This window comes from Haplochromis burtoni, unplaced genomic scaffold (genome assembly GCF_018398535.1).
Source record: "Haplochromis burtoni strain Fernald_Lab_line unplaced genomic scaffold, NCSU_Asbu1 Contig_71, whole genome shotgun sequence".
In the NCBI taxonomy this organism is placed as follows: Eukaryota; Metazoa; Chordata; class Actinopteri; order Cichliformes; family Cichlidae; genus Haplochromis; species Haplochromis burtoni.
Genome location: NW_024582432.1, coordinates 964,456 through 979,720, shown reverse-complemented (window position 1 = coordinate 979,720; position 15,265 = coordinate 964,456). Strand labels below are relative to the sequence as shown.

General features: G+C 40.0%; 1 protein-coding gene across 1 annotated transcript in view; it reads left to right on the top strand.

Annotated features, from left to right (window-relative positions):
* The first annotated feature begins 5,062 nt into the window (after positions 1 to 5,062).
* Positions 5,063 to 15,265, top strand: part of LOC102305472 (SAP30 binding protein) — a 23,403-nt gene continuing 13,200 nt past the window's right edge. Inside the window, exons 1-4 of the mRNA XM_005923803.3 lie at positions 5,063 to 5,220; positions 6,788 to 6,897; positions 9,851 to 9,895; positions 14,466 to 14,505. Of these exons, the coding sequence (XP_005923865.1) occupies positions 5,079 to 5,220; positions 6,788 to 6,897; positions 9,851 to 9,895; positions 14,466 to 14,505 (337 nt within the window). The 5' untranslated portion in view covers positions 5,063 to 5,078. The remainder of the gene's footprint in view (positions 5,221 to 6,787; positions 6,898 to 9,850; positions 9,896 to 14,465; positions 14,506 to 15,265) is intronic.

The following is a 15,265-nucleotide window of genomic DNA, read 5'->3' as shown; positions in this document are numbered from 1 at the left end:
GTGAGTACTTGGAAAGCATAGAGGATTTAGAGATTGAAAGAATTAAAAAAAAAAATCAGGCTTGAGGTGTAATTGCAGGGTGGAAGAGTAAAATCGGAGCAGTCCAGGGTGGAGCTGAACTTCTTTTTTCTTTTTTTTTCATTTCTACATTTAGAGCTGTACTGAGGCCTTTTTCTTTTGGAAAATCATTCATATCATTTTTTCAACTCCTGCACCCAGAAGTCAGCATGGACCAGCAGCTGCAGGATATTTTTCGCAGGGTGTGGACCAAACTACAGGCTCTCCCAGAAGCAACTCCAGTGGAGGTGGGAGCCTTTGCCGTCCTCCTCCTCTTTATTGGTGAGTTTTAAGCACTGATCCATCATTCAAAATATGCCACACAAGGCGAAATTAGTGGGACAATAAAGTATTGAATTGAATTGAATATGTAAGTGGAATTACAAAAAATCATTTATTTATTCATCATGTAAATCCTCTGGTTTGAACTTCACCTGTGTATGATAAATGCTGAGTAGTTATTTCACTGCCACCTCCCTCCTGATATTGGAGTGTGGAGTGGATATAAAGTAAAGAAGTGAAGTCAGTGGCCGGTGTAATGCAAGACAAGTCGATCCAATCATAGGGGTCCATGGCTGAAAGCTCATTGTTGCTAACATGGATGACATCAGGAGCATTTCAGCAGTGGGTTGGCAGCGATGTAGCTATGCTTAGACATTTCGCCATTACTAGTAAAAGTAAACCAAAGCAGTATAGCTGCAGGCCTCACAAATAAGCCAGTAAAATAAAAGGTACTTAAATGCTCTATGTGGCAGGTGGGGAGTTCACATGTAACTTTATCATACACGGCCATCTAAACCAGAGACCTGTTGTCACAGTTTGGTACTGTTGAAGTCGACCTCAATGCAGGACTCAGGAGACAGGACTTGAACTCAGAAACAGCTTTTAATGCTGAACCGTGTCCATACAGGGAAAAAAACAACACGTAAGGTGAACAGGGAATTGACTTGGAGGAAACACACACGCAGGGAACACACTGCCACAAGGGGAGAACGCAACAAATAACAGAAGGAGACGATAAAAAACACACCTCGTGATTATGGAGATTACCAATTTGACACAGAGACAGATGATAAACACATGGACAAGATAGAAGGAGCAAAATGGGATTACAGAAGGGGATTAACAAACCTATCATCAACTAAAGCAGACAGGGAACTAATGGCAAAGAAGAACAGGAAACTTGTAAGCACACAGAGAGTAAAGATAACACCATAAGCAGAGGGCTATGGAGCTCACACACAGTTCCATCACAAAAGCACAAACACAGAATGAACCTTCAGAGCAGGAGCACTGAACTAAAGGCACTCAGGAATCAAAGGAACGAATAATAGGAAGCTAAATGTCAACACTAAAGAATACAGAGTCATAAAGATAAATAAGAGTACAAAGCTAGAGAAAACTCAAAACGACCCTGACATCTATATTACTAGGTTTTGGATTTATCCAGATAATTTTAGGGTTAATCGTGGGTTATTCAGTAATATGAAGGCAGTTTACATAAAAGGTGGGGCATATGCACGGTTGGAGATAAGAAACCATTAGGTGTAAAATCAGCAGTCAGTTATTCCATACAGTAGGTCTTTTCAAGTCTTACTGACCACTTAAAAGCACACAACAGTGCTTTTTTAATAACACACACATCCACGCTGGTTTGCCTGCAGCAGCTGTGTTTTGTGCTTGCATTTAATAATATAGTTTTATGTTCTTCTGTAAAAATCAGTCACTCTGCTGCCAGTAGACTTATCCACTTTAAAAGAACATGCTTGTAGCTAGATTGATAAACTGTGGGTTGACTTGTGGAGTTGATAACCTCCTTCATGTGCCCAGGTACACTGAGCTTGCCTGAGTATGCTGTTCTTGCTTCACAGTATAGGACCCAGTAATTGTGTAGAAAATTTCTAGACTCAAAATTGTCTCCCAGCTTGTGCTGACCCCACCCCATGACTCTGTTTTGTTTTGTTTTTCTCCCTCCTGTCTTGTTTTTCTCCTCACAGCCACGGTTCTCTTCATGATATTACTCTCGTGCATCCACTGCTGTTGTTTTACGAAGCCAAAGCACCAGCCCTCAAGAGTTCAACCCTTGCACAACATCTGAGGAAGAGACAGGACAGAACACACCTAGAAACATCATCTCCATCCTTCTTCGCGCTTCTCTGGAAGAATTAAGTGGGTATCAAAAACAGGCAAGGATGGGAAGTTGGTGCCATGATATTTCCAGTACTCGATTATCATCCAGAGAGCCACACCACTGCAATGCAGCTGAAAGGCACAACTCATCAAGATTCATTATAAACCAGAACAATGTAACACTGTGTGGCAGAGTTTCATTGGCAAAGAGACACAACAACAAAGCTGATATGTCCTGAAATGTCACAGTGACTCAGTTATTACAAATGTGGTTTGCGATGATGTTCACATTCAGGAGGAATGTGGGAAACAACACGGACAGTGTACATTCCAACATGTATGTGTGCTCTGGGCACGAAGTTCAGCAGAAACATTGCTTTGTTCAAAAACAAAGCGCCCCCTGCTGGCTCAGTGAAGCAAATCGTGCCAATGGAAAATGTGAACTATTCATTGTTTGATGCCACAGTTTTAAATGTATTCCCGTTATATTGTAAAATAGTAGTGTGACATACAGGAAAGTGTTTCTGAGACGCCACTTTTATGTGTTTTTGCTTCTTCTTGCTTTTGTAAATGTATCAGATGTTAAATACTTTAATTAAATAAACATTTCTTTGTTCTTATACCTAATGTAGTCACCACAGTCTATAAGAGCGAGGATCAAAATGTCATCAGTGACTCGTTGCTCCATCGTGCACATTCCTTATCAGCAGAATTCCTCTTTGCCATTGTGAGTTTAAACATTAACCATGAGCTGTTGCTTTTACTTTGAAATGGCAGTCACCTGGAAATGCAAACAGGAACTGTGCTACGTTTGCATATTCAGAACACCACTCCTGCACTCGAAGTGAAAGTAAACTGTTATTTTGGACTATTTAAAAAATCCTTTCTAGTTCGGCTTGTGGATCAGAAAAGCAGCTAAAGAGTCGAAGTTTTCTGCTGTCATACTCTGCTGTGTTTTCACGTTCTGTTAAGACTCAGTGAGCCGTTCACTTGGCAGGACATGGCGGTGGAGAGGTGAGTTTCTGAAAATGAATATGCTAGGTGACGAAAGGCCTTAACACCTGCAGATTAATGAGCCGTGCCAATAAAAATATAACATATCTGTTGCTTAGATATTTGGAGTGTGAAATAGCTTTTTTAGTTGGCAGATAATGTGCTTCTTTCAGCTCTTAGTGCCAAATAATGGTATTAATAAGATTGTGTGAGTTGGTAAATATCAGGGCAGGTTTACCTGGTTTTCATCTGGTTGATCATTCTCTATACAGTGTACTAGACCAGCAGAAACCCACAGGGTCACCTGAGGACTGGGTGGAGTGGTTCCTTCATCGTATGCATCAGGAGCCGTGGGCACTGGGTGGTATTGCCGTCATTGGAGTGTTTGTCCTGGTAATTCTCTCTCTGGTCACCTTTGCTCTGCTGTATGGATGCTGCTGCAGCTCAGGAGACGAGAAGACAAAGAGAAGGCAGAAGAATTCAAAGGACAGAGTCATTTAAGTGTGTTCAGATAAAAGAGAAAATGTACACTTTTCCACTTTTGAATTTCTTTGCTACATAGTATAGGACTCTTTTTTTTTTTAAGGTTTCTTCAACCAAAATTTGAATGAAATTAAAATGCCCATATATTTTTTCAGTATCTGCAAAAATGGCCTGACCACATCACAGACGCCAAACCATTGTTCCACTTTGTAACGCGTCATTGCCAAGCAGCTGATTGTAAGAATTGTAAAATGGTGAATGGACTGCATTTTCTACTCTGAGCACTCAAAGTACTTTTCACTACAAGAAGAAAATATTTAAATATTGCAGTTGTAAGAAAAATAGCCACTAATATCATAACCCTATTACACTAATAACTATTAAACTTTTTCTTCTAATTTATTCCAAGTTTGACTAGCATTTGTGATTTGAAATGATCCACAACCATTCTGTCAAGATACACAAATGTTTGTGTAAATTCATATGTTTATCTAGTGTACTTTTTAGGCTCACACAGTAAAAAGTAACTGTTTCGATGTGATTACACATGAAATCAGGTTGACGGATAATAAGACACACATGAATTCAATCCAGGTATTAAGGAAGGAAGGTAAAAGAACAGTGGAGGGAAGTAAAAACACAGCTCTGTGAGAAACTAACCTTCAAAATAAAATGCAAAGTGAACTTAAAGAATCAATACCTGTAAGTGAAACAATACCTAGAAATACCTGGTACAACAATAGAATGAACGCTGGACATAGATGTACAGTTACCATTGTGAAAATCTGAAGGGAAAAGTGTAGTTTGGGCAGAAAGTCGGAACTTATGGCAAATGGCATGGGATAATGAAACAAAAGGGAGACATTTATATAGGGTGCAAAACACAATAGAAGCTAAGAGGAGTAGCGGATTGCAGAGACGTGAGGAGGTTGTTATCAGTCGAATACGAACGGGCCACTGCTTTTTAAATGGTACTCTTTTTCGGATTGGGAAACATCCGACTGGGTTGTGTGATGGGTGCACTGATATGGAGACGGTTGAGCATGTACTCCTTAGTTGTAGGAAGTATGTAAGTCACAGGAGGGTGATGTGGGGTGAAATGAGTGGTGGAAGGGAACTTACATTTGAACAAGTGGTTAATAAGTTAAGTCATGGTGAAGGGAAAGTGGTGGTTTTTCGTTTTTTGAGAAGTACTGGTCTCATCAAGAGGATCTGAGGATTCAGGAGTGACGGACGGTTAACAGCCAGGAGATGACAGTAATGCAACAGTTTTGGATGCAAGCTGCCGTTAAACTTGACTGAAGAAGAAGAAGAAGAAGAAGAAGAAGAAGAAGAAGAAGAAGAATGAACGCTGGCCAACAAAATGACTACATTTCCCAGTGGCAGACCAGTTCCTTCGGTGTGTTACCGTTTTGATGACGTCAATATTCTGCGACCCACCGTTTATGCGATACTACACAGAAATGGCGAGCGGTAAAAAGAGTACGCTGCTGTCGTCTTTAGCGGTCTATGGAGATGATTCGGAGCCCGACTCTGACCCTGAACAAGAAGAATCAGGTATATAAAAGTATTTAACTTCCTCTCATACGTTTAACGACTATGAAATACTTTGCTGTAGGTCCGCCAGCCTTACTGCGGAACTTCATGTAGGAGCTAACGTTAGCATGTAGCTAGTTAGACGATCTTCATGTTCATGTTGTTTTGTTCGTAAAACATAATATGCGCATATTTCGCTGGATGGTGTTTTTTTATTGAGAGAAACTGTTGCCAAACGGAAATTAAAATGCGTCTTTAGTTAACGGAGGAGGGTGCGTTTTGTGTCAGGATACCGGGTTGTGTTCTTGACTCCGAGATAACCTTGTTCACTGGTGAGATAGGCCCTTACTCAATTCTCAAGTACGCGAGTCCGGACTTGCCGAGAGCAGGAACACGGATTCGCGATTTGTACAATTGGAACACCAGCGTACTTGATGCTGTCACAGGTCCGGAGTTTTTACTGCCGTCCCTTTGCCTGTTTAAATCATAAGAACTGTCACTACACAGAGATGTGCTTCTGAATGTGGACGATGTGTCTTCTGCATGCAGTAATCCAGTTCTGCTTGTGTTGAGTGATGTAAACAAACAATCGATCTACGCTCTTCAAACATCAAAATTGATCATTAGATTTTTTTTTTATGACACAGCAATGGTGAATGTTCCCACCCTCTGCTCTTTGTAATTTAACGCAATCTTTCCGTTTTCGTATTTTGGATATGATTTTTGAGTACACCTTCGCAGTAGCAATTGACTGCAAAATAAAGCTACCGGAAATGTACAACTCTATATCCCAGTATATTTTCCCATAGTTGTGATCCACTGGCAGTTTTCATGTTGGCCTTATTATGTTTATTTCTCATATCGTCCTTTCTTAAAGAGCCAAAGCCTGTCTGTTGGCACACAGGGAACAAATATACTGATTTGTTTCTGGACTGCTGGATTATGACTTGTGACATAAGATCATTGTAATCCTAATTTTACTAACCCATATTTCAATTTGTTAATGGACAGAATAATTATCAGATTAATCTCAAATTAAGTAGTCATTAGCTACAGATGGATGTGCGTAATGTACTCCACTGGAAGCAACTACATCAGTAGTAAAACCGCTTTACATTAATAACCCATTGATAAAATATACATCAGTATAAGAGGACCTTTTTGTCCACTGAGCTCTTCTAATTTTAAAGCTTAAAGTAAATTTCTTGAGAGCGAGAGAAATATGACATGTGGTTGTTAGTTGGCACAGAAGCTTTCAGAGCAGGGATTCATGAGTAAGTGCCAATTTAGGGAGTCGGTAAAGTTTTCAGAGTATAGTGACCATTAGTGAGATCCCAGTGTTGCTGAGCTTTAGTCTAGGCAATGAGGGCTAGAACAGACAATTTAAAACGGAGGACGAACTCTTTCTTTGGCTATTTCCTGTTGTCTCATAGGCTGGCTTACTTTGAGGTTTCAGTAGTTAGAATGATATCACTCAAAATTAGTTATGTGTGAAATAAAAGAATGATTTTGCTGCCTAATTGATTTCTTTTACTTCTGTGTATTTGTGAACCCACCCCCCGTCCCCCTCCCAATCTCGCATCAATAGGGGGGCGTGTAGGAAGCCTTGTATATCGCTATGATGAGGATGACCTGAACCAAACCGTGGACCCAGAAGAAAAAGAGTCTGCAGATGAAGACAGCAGAGAAAACAACTCGGTCAGTTTTGAATTCTGAGCTTTCTAGATTTGATTTTTACTCATCAATCAGTTCCATTCCACTGATGTCTCTAGCTGACAGAAAAACAGTTCACGTGTTGTGTGCTCTCGGAGTATGTGGTGTGTTTTGAGACATTGAATCTTCACTGAGTACAGAGGGGTTTGGAAGGCTGATTGCTTGGTTGGATCTGCATCATAATCAGGATCTCCCCACTACAAAATCAGCATCACCAAAGTACTTTTTTTTCCTCTTTTCTTTTCTTTAGTTTTAGGTTCACATTATTTGATTTCTTATAAGAATAAATGCAATCTTCAACATCCCCCAAAAGTTGATTCTGTTTATCTGGATGTAGCGTTTTCAGTGGGAGAAACGTTTCGTCACTTATCCAAGTGACTTCTTCAGTCTTGGCTGACTGCAGGTTTCAGTACATTTGCATAATGACTGAAACTAGCACGCCCGAAGGAGCAGTGGACTGGGAGATCAGTTCATTGATCATTAAGATGCAAATTCTCATGACCATTGATCAAAGACCACTAATCAATCACAAAATCTTCAACATCAAAAGGCTAACGGTTGGTTAAGACAAACCATGGTTCCTCCTTTGTTTGATGTTGAATGCCACATATGTAGTCTTATCCATGCTTGCTTTATGCTTGACCTGGGATTGCACGAATCCAATCTGTGGGTGGTCACTGACAGCCTGTCTGCCTGCAGAGAATGTTTGTGGTCAGATGGAGCCAGGGTTAAAAAAAGAAACTTGTAATACAACTGATCTTTGAGCTATCTTGTCCTGTTGTTGGTCTGTCAGGAAGCTGTCAGAAAAAAGCGAACTTTTAATGTACAAAGAGCTGAAGATTAACAGTGTTTAAAATCAATGAAGTGTCCACTGCAGGCGCTGTCTGTACTTTTACTGTTTTTACAATCTTAGATTTTTCCACGCTTCTCCTATTCCCGGTAATCTCTGCTGTCACACCCCTCCCTATTCACTTGTCAACCAATCAATATTCACATCCAGTGACGTGTATTTGGGATTTTGCGGTGGCAAGTTTGTGATGGGTGAAAACCTCCGTCTGTGCTCTGTCCAAAAGCAAACCAGAACGCAGACTGGCACATTTTTGGGACAATAAATTATGCTTTAGTTACTTGTTAGTTTTAGAGCTTATTCTTAAAGCGCTCCATTACAATGCTGTTTGTTTTCTCTGGCATCTTTGTGCAGATTACATTAGCTCACCAAAGTCGCAATATAGACAATGTTGTTAGGCTGAGAGCAGGTGCAGAGCAGCCATACAGACCCAAGCACGTATACAAGCATTATTATGAGAGCGGGTATTAGTGCTTTACTTTTTTTCCTCCATACTATTGCTGTAGCCACCTTTGCAAATGTTTTAATTTGCATCAAACTTTAAATGAAACTGTAAATTTTTGAAGTGTTCTTTGGGCACACATGTATCACACTCTTAACAGGGCTCGCAAAATTTTTCCAGTCAGGCTACCAAAATCTAACTCAGCCCTGCCCGTCGGGCTATCATAGGAAGGAAAAATATATGTCGATACTTTTGCATTCTTTCGAAAATGTAGCTGAGCAATTATGTCATTGGCATCGGTGAGCCACTGTCAATATGTGACACATTGAAATCGCGTTTGAATTTGCGCTTGTTTTTTGCTTTCACTTTGCGATCGCGTGAATGGTGTGTAGAGAGCAGCAGCACTGATTGGTGAGTGACGATTAATTGCGCACCAATTCCTCTGACATCGTCTTATCGGTGATTAGCTTACTATTCAGACATGACAAGTGAAATCTCCCACAGCAAGCTTAAACATGTGAGAGGTTGATTGCACAGAGAATCGCTGACCATTATGTAAGTACGTGCGTAAAAGCAGCAGGATTTACGCCGGTGTTTTAGTTCTGCTGAGCCAAATAAGACAGGTCAGGGTGAAGAAGGGGCAGCCAAAGAAAAGCTTACCACAAAACGGAAAAGTTATGACAAATCAGACTATAAGGCAAAAAGAAAGCGCAGCTTTTTTGGTTTCATGGACAAAAGAATTTCTGTTGGAATATGACGAGCTAAATAACATGATGTTCTGCCAGGTGTGTTGTGAGTTTCATTTGATTTCTGAGTCGACAAGCACCTTTGTTACTGGGACTAGTAATTTTAAGAAAGACCGCATCAGAACCCATGAGAAATGCAAGAAATGCATTATTGCCCAGTCTGCAATATCTTTCCAGGAACAAACAGCAATTGCAAAAAACATACTAAAAATAAACCAAGCACAACAAGAAGTCCTGAAAAATCTGTTTAGAACAGCGTACTATGTTGCAAAGAGTGAACTACCACTGGCAAAATTTAGCAGTCTTTGCAAACTTCAAAAAGCAAATGGCCTCGATCTTGGTTCCACTTACCTCTGACCCGTGACTCCAGTGGAAATGTCATATTCAGGATCTGACACAGACTGATTCATGTCCTACACAGTTCTTACAAGTTCATAGAAATTTCTGTTCAATGAGAACCAAGTATTTGAGTTGATGATTGTAATTTTTATACAGTTGTTGTGATTTGTATTTTAACAATTTTTTGATTAATTTTTGTTTCTGTTACAATATTATACTTTAATGTATAATATTGTAACGGAAACAAAACATAAAAAAATTGCTCTCTTTTTTTATTCGGGCTACCTAAATTTATTTTGGGCTACCAAAAACTGAAGAGTGCCGGCTCAAAGGGCTACCAGAGATTTTGAAATTTTGCGAGCCTTGCTTAAGTTGCTAGAAATCACAGTCAGCCTTACAACCTCCCAGAAATGCTTTATTTAAGGCCCACTTGTAGATGAAATAGTTGACTAATAGGTTTTCAGCCCAGTGCTGGCTGTTGGTCCTGCTGCTCGGCTCCCCATTATGGTCTCTTTTCCTTTTTGCCCCTTACAGTGTTAACCTTCTGCATTTTTGTTTTTATAGGAAGTGGACGAATCTGACGAGGGGAGGGACGCAGATGACTTTGAGGTATTTGAACACTGTGGGATTGATTAGATTTAGTGATTAAGGCTGATTAGTTTGTCATTCTGTTTTGTGACTAACCTGAAGCACAGCGATGGCGGCCACAACATGCAGCGATAGAGCATATTCACTAGATGGTGCTGTGGGTTCATGGATTTGAAGTACGCTATGAGTCACTGATGCATCTTCATGTGTGGCTTAAAGTGAAGAGGTGAACCAGTGGTGTTGATTCTGTAAAGCACACTACTTGGACCTTCACACCATACTAACCACACCCTTTGTATGTGTTTTCAAACTGTATGAGCCAGACGGTGTGCCAGCTTCCTGCTGCACTGTTTGGCAGAGGATGTATAGCTTGACTGAGGCTTTGATTTACAACATTTCTGTGATGGCTGTCTGAGGGGATTTTGTGAGTTTTGCCTGTTGGTTATGCCACATCATGAAGTGATGGCAATGAAAGGACATTGCAGTATGGTAATGATAACTGTGGTTCATGATGTGGTTTCTCAGTGCTGCGTGTATCAACATGTAGAGCTTTATTGCCATGGAAGAGAAACATTTCCAGGAAAGTTAATGAAACATATTCTGTGTACTTTGTAGGGAAATACTTCACTTTCTTCTGTTGGGATGTGGTGCAAAATGAAAATTAAAAAAACAATTTGCAGCTCTTGTTAACCCGTATTTTATTCACTATAGAACATAAGAATCCTATTCACACCATAAATGAAGACTGAGACCACCTCCTCCAAAGGGTCTCAGTGCAGTCCATTTGTTTTACTAGCATGATTACCATGTTCACATCTGCACAAGTGAACTGAAGTAAGGCAGAAGAAAACCAGTTTGATTTAAATGGAGTAAACCTTCAGAGAGATTACAATGATCATTTAAAGTATATTCATATAATCTGGAGAATGTCTGTGTGCAAGGGACAGTTTTTATTTTACAAAGCATCCCAACTATTTTGGAAACGGTCCTGTGTGTTTAGTAGTGTTATTTAAACCTGCTGCAAATACCTTTTGTGAGCAGTTGCATTAAAAACAGAGGTTGTCGTGTAATTTTGGCTACGTTGGGAGAGAGAGAGTTTAAAGCCTCGATGTGTTTTCTTGCTTTTGTTACCATCACTAAGATATTGTTATAAAGCAATAGGATACTACTCATTTTGGTTTCGCTAGAAATTCTGCGGTGAAATCTAGCAGCAGTGTAGTTTGCATAAGCAGATGTTAGGTCTACAGGCTAATATTTGGGTTTAGATTTAGAAACCCAAAAAGAGAGTGAATGTTTATATTAGCTTTCACTTTGTCCTCAAACTTATTGTCGTTTGCAGTTGGCTTATCTGTGAATGGCAGCTGTTAGGTGTTGGTGTGATACGTGTCTTAATTGTGAGTGCGCAGTGCCTCATTTAACCACAAAGACTGTTGTGCTCGATAGGAACTGTGGTTGGATATATCCAAGTTCTCCTTGAATGTTTTAGATTGTACTGTGATGTAGTCTGAGATCTTAAGAAAACATTGAGTTTACACATTCGGGCATGGGGAACTGTCTGCTGGAATGGAGATAAAGGGGATAATCTGTAGTGTGAAGCCTTTGTATTGTCGATAAAGTTGATAGTTCTTTTTAGATCTGTGATAGCTGTGCAGCAGAGCCCCTACTACAGGAGAACGTTTCCTTGAAGAGCGTGCATCAGAGTCACCATCGCTTAATTTCAAAGCACTGTTTCTTTTCTGTTAGTTGGTGATCAGCTGAGATATTGAGAAGAGGGGATCTGTTATGTTTCCAGTAATGCTTATTTAATAATTGCCTGGAAGTTTTAATTTTCAGTAAAATGGATTGTTCTATAATCTTGCTCATAATTTTTAAGCTTGCTGGAGGATATGTTAATTTAAAAAAAAAAAAAAATTAGACAAACTAAATGTCATAAGTGACAGAGCTCTGAAATATTTAGAGATATTATTGTTCAACATATCTGAGAGTAGTGCTCTGAATTTTGGGATCCTCACCTTCTAGTACCATCTGGTGAAAAAGTCAGTTTTGTTTTTATGTGGTGTGACCAATTTATTTCATTTACACATTTTTTTTAACCACTATCTCGACTATAATTCTCATTCTGTTACCCAAAATCTATGTGGTTTTATAAATCCAGGCAATTCTCTCCAGTGTTTCGTTTTTCCCAGTTTAACATGCTAACAAGTAGCACTAAGGTGTTAAGTGTTCCTTCGAGGCTAATGATCCTAGAGCTTGAACACTAAGGAAGGAGAAAAGCACTTGGCTGGAAAGGATGTGCAGCAGGTTAGGGTGATCAAGGATACCGATGGAAATGTCATAAACAAAAGAAGAGAGTGTATTGAGAAGGTGAAAAGAGTACTTTGAGGATCTCATGAATGAAAAAAATGAGAGAGCAGATGGAGGACAGTTAGTGAATCAAGGTCTTCAGAGGATTAGCAAGGAGGAGGTGAGGCCAGATACGAAGGGTCAAAAAGAGGTTGGCCCAGAAAAACGCTCTGAAGATAATGAACCATACCAGGAGTTGTTGAAGCTAGATTAAGGAGAGACGTGACAATCAGTCAGCAGCATTATGGCTTTTTTGCACTGCAGATGCAATGTTTCCTTCTGAGAGTGTTGAGAGTACAGATCAGAAGGAGCCTCACTGTCTTTGTAGGTCTAAAGAAAGTAAATGGTGGCGTTTGAAGAGAGAAACTGTGATACTGCATGTAAAAGTGGAAGGGAAGTGAGGGTGGTGCACGACATGTATGAGCAAGAAAGATGACAGATGAGCAGGTTTAAGAGAGCTGGAGGTACACTCTCAAGAGAAGAGGAATATTTTGGACAGAAGAATAACAGCAAGAGTAAAGGGGAAGGTTTGAGATGGTGAGCTGTGTGGTTTGGACACAGTGACGCTGAAAAAAGAACCACAGAGATCATTCATGAATGTAGTGAAAGAAGGTTGTGTGACACAAAAAGGATGCTGGTAATAGGATGAGATGGAGGCAGATGATCCACTGTTTCATCTTCTCAAGGGAGCAGCCCAAAGGAAAGGGAAACAAAATAGTAGTAATAATAATAATAGTAATAATATTCCTGCTATTGTAGCAGTGCTGAATGAGTCTGTTATAAGAGGGCAGCCCAAATGCTAAAATGCTGCTGCTGCAGAGGCCTGAGTTCAAATCCACTTGGAGACCACTTTCTGTGGGTCTTCCACACACAGAACTGTTCCTGGTGACAAACAGACTGAACCTCATGTTCAGTGGAGTGCTCCTTTTAACGAGGAAGCATATCGCTTTGTTTATACAGCTGATACAATTAAAGCAATCCGGTCAGTCTTAAATCGTTTTTTCCCAGTTTGCTGGATGTATACAAAACGCTAACAGCTGATATTTCATACAGCTGTCTCACATAAATCCCATCAAGAAAGAAGAAAATGTAGAATTAGAAGTAACCCCCTTATGGTGTATTCAACGCCATATTCTGTTATTATGATAATGTAGCATTGGCCTTTATTACACTGTTTCCAGTAATTAAAACTTAAATGAGTAGATACGTGATCAGCGTCCCTCCAGTGAATAATCTTTTGGTATATGTGTGGTTACAAGTCCGTGTTTACTCATGCTAGACAGATGGCTTGACGATGTGCACAGTTAGCTGAAATTAGAAGGGCCTGTTGTTGATCTGAAAGGGTGGTAATATTTTTGGTGTGGCCTTGTGAGACGGCTAAATTTATATTCACTGTACAAAAGTCCTCAAAAGCTGCTTACTGTGACCTTACTGTGAGGGCGAGCTAAAAGGGGAAGCCGTGCCAACTGGAGGATCAGTGAAGTGATGAGTGTGGGGTTTTTTTTTTTGTTTGGTTTTTTTTTTTAATTAATTAATTCGTTTAATTTTAAGCTCTGTATCAAATAGTCAAATTTTTTTTTGCTGGGGTTCTTTGCTGTATTTACATGTCTTTCTGCCGTCCTCCCTCCTCCACCACCACCTTGTGATTTGGCCCACTTCAGGACAGTTCTTTGATGTGCCTGTGCAGTTGCTAGGTGACGGCATGATTCCTGTGAATAACAGCGCTGTTCTTTTGTGCTGAACCTGTGTTATGCCCACAATGCTGGCACAATAGGCGGCATATTTTAAGGGCTGTACAAGACTCCTCCTCCTGCTGAGCCAAGGCGTTCTCTGGAATCTTCTCTAAGATTTACAGTTCAGGCTTCTGTTACTGCTAAGAAACTGCTCTGTAGTGTGTGAAGTCTGCTTCTGGGTTCTGTGATTTTTAGGTTTCAGGTATACAGAGAATGAGCTTTTGTCTTTAGCTCTGTCTTTTTCACCTGTACACCTGTACAGTTTTCCAATTTCATTGCACCTGTACAATGGCTGTGCAGTGACAATAAAGAGTTATCTAATTATCTAACACCTTTGATTAGATCATTCATCTCACCAACTAAACCCTAGCAGGAATCATGGTCTCATAATATCTATGACTGATGCTGCATTTATTTCCCACCATCGAGCACTAATGATAAAAAGAGGCCTAAATGTCCCCTGTTTTTTCATTTTTCTGCCCTCCCACTCTCACCCCTTTTCTTGTGATTTCTAGATCTCAGAAGCAGAAAAAAAGGACCCCAAGGAGCTAGTTGGTGAGTATACGCATGAACTCGCATGTGCTCACGCAGAATATAGAGCAGCAATTAAAGGATTAAAGTAATCCTTGTGCTCAATCTTTAACTTTGAACAATAAACTGACCCTACACAGAAGTATTAGCCCAAGCCTGTGATATATTCCACAGGTTGTCCACAAGCTCTTAAAATGGACTTGATTTAATATAAAATAAAAATTATTTATTTATTTATTTATTTATTTATTTATTTATTTATTTATTTATTTATTTATTTATTTATTTATTTATTTTTGTGGAACCCGACTTACAAAATTAATTTCTTCCCAAGGGTCTTTCGTAAGTCGAAAATTTTCGTAAGTCGAAGCACCCATTGCACGTTTTGAGTGAGGCGGTGCTGAACGATAGGCTAATTGCTAACTAGAGCCACAATGCGTCGTTCAAGTGGAACAGCGAAGCGCAAGTACGGAAGCCAAGGGGTTGTCACATGATTCGGAAGGCATTGTGGGCATTGTAGGCTTGGCTGAGCCAATCAGAGCCAGCGGTTTCGTTACTCAGGCATTTTGCCGTAACACGGGCAGAAATATTGCCGTTCAGTGCCTTCGTAACTTGAATTTTTCGTGAAACGGGGTATTCGTAAGTCAGGGTTCCACTGTATATACAGGGTGGGCCATCTATATGGATACACCGTAATAAAATGGGAATGGTTGGTGATATTAAAGTCCTGTTTGTGGCACATTAGTATATGTGAGGGGGCAAACTCCTCAAGATGGGTGGTGAC